Here is a 7,774-nt window from a genome sequence, read left to right on the forward strand (position 1 = left end):
CTCGTGGGATGATCATGTTGTCTCCAGCAGGAGTGGATACAGCACCAGAGCAGCTGATAAGCTTGTCACTCTAGTGGAAGAATTGGGACTTAATCAGCATGTCACCCAACCTACAAGAATTCAGGGAAACACAGAAAACATCTTGGACTTGATCTTCTCCAATAACCCTGAAATAGTGGACAAGATATCTGTTACAGATGGCATTGCTGACCACAGCTCAGTGATAGTGGACTTAAGAGTAGCTCCTACTAGGAAGCGTCCGATAAGAAGGAAAATCTACCTCAGGGGTAAAGCAGATACTCAGGGTATCAAGGAGACACTTCAAGACTTTTCAGATACTTATTTTCAAACGAACCAAGACAAAAGTGTAGAGGACAAATGGGAACAAATTAGAAGTGCAATACTACACACAATGGAAAAACATGTCCCGCACAAGTTTTCCACTAGCCGATTTAACTTACCATGGTTCAATAGATCACTACGTCGTACGATTAAGAAGAAACAGAGATTATACAACAAGGCAGTTAGGACAGGAAAGCCGGATGACTGGGAATCGTTCAAGGCCTTTAGGAAAAGCACCCACAAGCTCATTAAAGAAGCCCGTTCTTTATATGTTAGGGACACTCTTGAATCGGCAATTCTAGAAGAGCCAAAAAGGTTTTGGTCTTACATTAAGCAACTGAAACAAGAAAACTCGGGAGTAGCAGATCTCCAGCAAGGGGAGAAGACTGTAAGCAACGACACAGACAAGGCAAACGTTTTGAATGAACAATTCCGGAGCGTTTTCACCAACGAGCCTCCTGGATTAGCACAGTCCCTTGGCAACAGCCCTTACCAGAAGATTGGACATCTCAACATTACTAGGAAAGGGGTCGAAAAGCTGCTCAGCACGCTGAAGACCAACAAAGCACAAGGGCCGGACGGTATTCCACCGTGGTTCCTGAAGATCGGAGCTGAGCAGCTATCTGCACCTTTGCAAGACCTGTTCCAATCTTCCATCAACACTGGAATAGTACCGCAAGAATGGAGAGACGCCAACGTAGCCGCCATCTTCAAGAAGGGGAGCAGGAAGAGTGCTGCAAACTACAGACCTGTCTCGTTGACATCAGTACTGAGTAAAGTCATGGAACACATCATACATAGCCACGTAATGAAACACCTAGAAAATCAACATATCCTATCAGACTTCCAACATGGGTTTCGTGCTAAAAGATCTACTGAAACGCAGCTAATTCTCACAATCAATGATATTAGCCAAGAACTGGATAGAAATAAGTTAGTCGACATGGCAGTGCTTGATTTTACAAAAGCTTTCGACAAGGTCCCTCATCGTCGCCTAATCTCTAAACTACAATATTATGGTCTTGAGGGAGAAATCACTTCTTGGATGAGAAGTTTTCTGATGGGCCGCACACAACGAGTTGTCATCAATGGTCATTCATCTCTACCTGCATCTGTTACATCTGGCGTACCGCAGGGTACAGTGACCGGCCCACTATGGTTCTTGTTGTACATTAACGATCTACCAAACAACATGGCCTGCACAACCAGATTGTTCGCAGACGACTGTTTGCTGTATACAGCCGTATCAGCTGATCAAGATACCAGCGTACTGCAGAAAGATCTTAGACAACTGGAAAGCTGGCAAGACACATGGCTGATGAACTTCAACCCAACCAAGTGCTGTACCATGACCATTGGTAAGAGAAACCCCCCTCATCACAAGTATAACTTTTGTAACCATAGTCTCGAGAGTGTGTCTTCTCATCCATACCTGGGTGTTCACATATCAAATACATTGAGCTGGAATACTCATACTCAGGCAGCTACCAAGAAAGCCCAGAGAATACAGAATGTAGTCCGCAGGAACTTGTGGAGTTGCAACAAGAAGGTGAAATCAACTGCGTACCTGGCGTTAGTAAGACCGCTTCTCGAGTATGCATCGTCAGCTTGGGATCCCTCTACCAAGCAGAATATCAAGTCCCTAGAACGTGTCCAACGACAAGCAGCCAGATTCTGTACTAGCAACTACAGTAGAGAAGAAGGCACAGTCACCAAGGCGCTAAAAGACCTAGGATGGGAATCGCTTCAAACTAGAAGGAGAAACCAGAGACTCAGCATGTTATACAAAATGAAGAATGGACTGGTCGACATTCCTTTGTATGACTATGTACAACTGAATCCCAGGGAAACCAGGGGGAACAACCAGAAGTTCCTACAACTTCGCCACAAAGCTAGAGCCTACCAGGACTCCTTTTTTGTGTCAACCATCAAGGACTGGAATAACCTCCCAACTTCCATAGTAAACAGCCCATCATTAACCACTTTTAAGAACGATTTACTTAAACATACCCAATAATTTGATTAGAGTCAACCCACACACAGCGTGCTCTGTCTACAAATACGTTAGCGTGGATGTGTCTGGAAAGGACATTTTGCTGACCAAATCATACAGATACAGATATTCTTTCACATGATCGGTAATGAGAGCTTCCATTTCATTTTTCGAAATTGGGGAGTTTCCAATACTGGTCTTTACCTTTAAGGGTCTCCAATTCCCCCACACCTACCCATTTTAGCTTGGTATCAAGATGCACTCCAAGATATTTCACGGTATTACTTTGAACAATATGTTCACAAGATATATTTACATTTAAGATATTACATTTCGATAACTTTTCACCAGTTCCAAATAACATACAAATGGTTTTGTCAACATTAAGACTAAGTTTGTAACAGCATATAGCCAGCTACGTATTTTACGGAAAACGAAATTAATATTTTTTTTAACACTTTTATGAGAAAATTTTTATACAAAATATGCATGCGCATGAGTTCATTATACGATCTTCACTTTACGTTCGCAAAGTACTCATTACAATTTAAAAATAAAACATGGACTTGTAACTTGCCATGATGATAGATCTTAGTCTAACTTAGAACTGCATGACTTTTCAAAAACTCAAAGTCATCGTGACGTCATCCAGGCGCCTTTTTGTGAAAATCAACTTATGATCATATCTTCATAACGGAAAAGTATTTCTCATTCATAATTATCATGATTAAGATCAATATCCGTCCGGTCAATTCCAGGTCAATAAACGTGCGTAAATGCGCGCGTGCGCGTTCATCCGAGCGTTTACGCGCGCACAAAAATTAAAAATGCTCTAAATCATCCCAAATTTTTTTTCCATACGTTTTAGGCCATATGGAGCATTTGACAAAAAATTATGCTCACGCGCATGCGCGCGCGTTTTTTGCGCGTATTAGCATTTTGCAACATAGAATCGCCGAATTTTCTCTGTCATCATATTTGGCACATTTTTCCAAGCATTTTGAAAACTTGTTAAAGGTAATACAAAGTTTTGGTATGGGGTCATGAATTTGGTTCAAATGAACATATTGGAAGCATATGCGATCCTACAATATTCAGTGATCGTTGTCGTTGAAATCGAGTTTAAAGTAATGAAATTGTAAATAATACACTCTTTTTGTTGTATAGCTCCCTCTCAAGGTCAAGATATTAATTAAGCTATACAACAATGTTTCTTGACTAAAATCGACCAATTTGCTATTCTCGTTTGGAAGTTATATGTATATCACATCTACATATTCTGAGATTGTCATGGTTGCAGCTACCACTGTACGGCTGTGGGCGCTATTTGAAATTTATCAAAATTTACCGGGAGCACCGGTAAATTTTTAAATTCAATTTTTCTCGAAAGCAGAAGTGTTTTAGAGGCTAAATTTTCTAGTGCTTATAATACATCCACAGGGGCATCCAAATCTTTCCAAATTGTAAAGAATCACTATCCACCCAATTTTCAAAATTTCCCAAAACTTTGTATTACCTTTAACCTTTTAATAACGCAATGAGCGTCCGTCAAAGTTGACAGCGCGCGCGGACCTGCGTTTTCTTTATCCACAATACATGAGCAAAAACATGCCTATACAAAATTCTTTGTAACTCTTCAGAATAGATAGGAACTCCCAATACTTTTTTCATATTTAGATAGATTATGGGTCGGAGATATGATTTCATGTCTCATTTGACCATCAATTAACTCATGACGTCATCATAATGGCCTCCGAACTCAAAATTTAAATTTTGATAGTATGACGTTTGCATATTTTTGGACAATTGATTGTATCTCTGTAGATATTAATTTTTTTTCTTGCAAATTTTAATATGATCTAGCTGAGATAATTTTCTACAAATGCATTGTCCACAATTTTCCAGTTTGACAAAGGTATCATGTCGTATTTTTGCGATTAAAGGAGGCATGTCAATTTTTCACATTTTGCGTGTATTGTCTACGGCACATGACTATTTCTCAAAACTGGATTCTACATTTTCCTCTTTCGCGAGCAATATCTCCGTTGTTTTAGCTTAGTTTTTGCTGAGCTTCGGGTATGTTGTAGCTGAGACAAAAGGCTATCTCCAGTGTGCACTTTTTTTTGTGATCATATGCCGGGATCATGCTCATATTTCACTTGCAAAGTAGGACTTCAGAATTCCATTTCCCGTTTACGTGTTATCGCTATGGGAGATGTTTTGGTATATCAGTAACGCACTTGACTTTCAACCTCGAGATCCCTGGTTCGAGTCCGGGTGTCTCCAACAATTTTTTTCTTCACTTTTTTTTCCTTTTGACCTTCACTGTACCATCTCCTTTGATTATTTAAACACGTAGAATGGCAAATAATGTCATAAACAAGCCTTTTTACTTTTTTATTACCCTATATTTTCACTTAATCCATTACTTTTTGCGTGTAATCCCTATGGGAGATGACTTTTTCTCAAATCTGGAGTCTACATTTCTGTCTTTTGCGAGCAAAATCGCCTTTATTTCTGCTTGGATTTTGTTGATTTTTGAGTATGTTGTAGCTGAGACTATTTGCTATCTAAATCAATCCTTATTTTTTCAATAAGATGTCATGATCGCGCTCATGATCATGATCATTATCATCATGATCATCATTATCATAATGATGATAATCATTTATCAATTACATTTTCATTTCTTTGAATAAGATAAAATCGTCAAAAGGTGTTCTTCATGATGTAAATTAAAGTCAAATGTGTAACTGGTTACTGCACAGGGAAGGTCATATATTGTTTCAATCTATCTTCCCTAGATCCATGATGATCAAGGAGACACAATTTAATCTTGACATATGGATAGATCATAATGGGAGAAGCAAATAAATGGGAGAAGCATTTCATAAAATAATATATCGTGTAATGCATTATTCGTTATGTAAACCATTATCATACGTATCACCTAATTCGTGTAAGTGACGAATTAAAGTCTAGTTAGGTGATACGTAACGAAGTCTACGTATCACCTTTTGATTTCGTCAAGATTTTTATTATTATTATTTATTTATTTATTTATTATTATTCTTCCTCGAATTTGTTCGCAGGATATCTCAAGACTGAATAAAGCCATTATCATGAAACTTGCTAAGATGATAGATCTTAGTATAACTTAGAACTGCATGACTTTTTAGAGAGTCAAAATTATCGTGACGTCATCCAGGCGCCATTTTGTGAAAATCAACTTATGATCATATCTTCATAACGGAAAGGAATTTCTCATTTATAATTATCATGAACAAGGTCAATATTTGTCCGGTCAATTTCCGGTCAATAAATGCGCGCAAAAATGTGCGTACGCGTTTGTGTGCGCGTAAAATTTTAAATTGCTCAAAATCGTCTTAATTTTTTTTTGCATACGTTTCAGGCCATTATAAGCATTTCATAAAAAATCGCGCGAAACACGCATTTTTGCGCGTTTTCGTTCGTCACGGCCGAACGAAAAATATTTACCCTCAACTTTCTTTAACAGGATATTCCTCATATTTTTCTGAACAATTTGATACCATGTTCAGCTCTTTATCACTATTAATAACGGAAGGAGCGTCCGTTGAAGATAAATATCTGTGCGTTCTAGCTCATGTATTACATAACATATATGGGCAAAAACATGCCTATAAAAAGTACATCGGATGAATAAGGACTGCCATTTTTTTTCTTCATATTTAGATAGAGTATGAGTCGGAGATATGATTTCATGTCTCATTTGGCCATTAAGTATATTTTAAAAAAATCATATTGACCTTGGAACTCAAAATACGAATTTGCATATTAGGACGTCAACATATTTAGGGAAAATCATTGTTTTCAATCAATTTTCTTCTAAATTTTGATATGTTGTAGCTGAGACAATTCTTCACAAGATTATTAGCAATATTTATTTATTTTGATGACGTCATTAGATTTTTGCTTAATATGCGTCTGATGCCTATGGGAGGTGATTGATACTACATTCCAGTCTAGACTTGTTCATTATCTTGCGTATGTAGTGCGTCGAAATATCAGTTCATTGATTGGTAGGCTCTGCAATCAGCCGAAAATTTGAGCTTGTTTAGTAAATTAATAGTTTAATCATATAACAATTCTCTATCGATTACCTGAAGGGGGCGCTATACCACTTTTAATCATGGTCATCGTCATTTAAAACCAAAAAATCATCATCACAATATCGTCATTATCGTATTCATGAATATTATCATTAGATCATCATCAGCAAACTTTCATGATACAAAAATAGCTTGCGTATCACCTAATTCGTCAAAGTGACGAATTAAAGTCTAGTTATTATTATTATTCTTCCTCGAATTTGTTCGCAGGATATCTCAATATTGAATAAAGCCATTGTCATGAATCTTTCAATGGTGATAGATCTTAGTCTAACTTAGAACTGTGTGACTTTTCAAAGACTGAAAGTCATCGTGACGTCATCCAGGCGCCATTTTGTGAAAATCAACTTATGATCATATCTTCATAACGGAAAAGTATTTCTCATTCATAATTATCATGATTAAGATCAATATCCGTCCGGTCAATTTCAGGTCGATAAACGTGCGCGCATGCGCGTTCGACCGCCCGGTTACGCGCGCGCAAAAATTTAAAATGCTCCAAATCATCCCAAATTTTTTTTGCATACGTTTCAGGCCATATGGATTTGACAAAAAATCGCGCTCACGCGCATGCGCACGCGTTTTTTGCGCGTACTTGCATTTTGCAACATAGAATCGCCAAATTTCTCTATCATCATATTTGGCACATTTTTCCAAGCATTTTGATAACTTGTTTATCTTTTAATAACGCAATGAGCGTCCATCAAAGTTGACAGCGCGCGCGGACCTGCGTTATCTTTATCCACAATACATGAGCAAAAACATGCCTATACAAAATTCTTTGTAACTCTTTAGAATAGAAAGGAACTCCCAATATTTTTTCATATTTTGATAGATTATGAGTCGGAAATATGATTTCATGTCTCATTTGACCCTCAATTAACTCATGACGTCACCATAACGTCCTCCAAACTCAAAATTTCAATTTGCATATTATGACGTCAGCATATTTTTGGAAAATTGATTGTATCTCTGTAAATATTGATTGATTTTCTTTCAATTTCGATATGTTCTAGCTGAAACATATCTCTACAAATATAGTGTCCACAATTTTTCATTTTGACAAAAGTATCATGGCGTATTTTTGCGATTAAAGGAGGCATGTCAATTTTTCACATTTTGCGTGTATTTTCTAGGGGACATGACTTTTTCTCAAAACTGGATTCTACACTCCTGTCTTTCACGAGCAAAATCTCCGTTGTCTTAGCTTAGTTTTTGCTGAGCTTCGGATATGTTGTAGGTGAGACAATAATCTATCACACATGTGTCTTTCATTTTTCGATCAGAT

The 7,774-nt window shown here is 37.5% G+C and overlaps 1 protein-coding gene across 1 annotated transcript; it reads left to right on the plus strand.

The window, feature by feature from the left end:
* The first annotated feature begins 360 nt into the window (after positions 1-360).
* LOC115928318 lies at positions 361-2,485 on the plus strand. Its single transcript, XM_030995442.1, has 2 exons — positions 361-594; positions 1,689-2,485. Exons 1-2 carry the CDS (start codon positions 423-425, stop codon positions 2,357-2,359), a joined length of 843 nt encoding a protein of 280 aa, XP_030851302.1. The 5' UTR covers positions 361-422; the 3' UTR covers positions 2,360-2,485.
* Positions 2,486-7,774: the final 5,289 nt, after the last annotated feature.

This window comes from Strongylocentrotus purpuratus, unplaced genomic scaffold (assembly GCF_000002235.5).
Source record: "Strongylocentrotus purpuratus isolate Spur 01 unplaced genomic scaffold, Spur_5.0 spur5_scaffold_21, whole genome shotgun sequence".
NCBI lineage: Eukaryota > Metazoa > Echinodermata > Echinoidea > Camarodonta > Strongylocentrotidae > Strongylocentrotus > Strongylocentrotus purpuratus.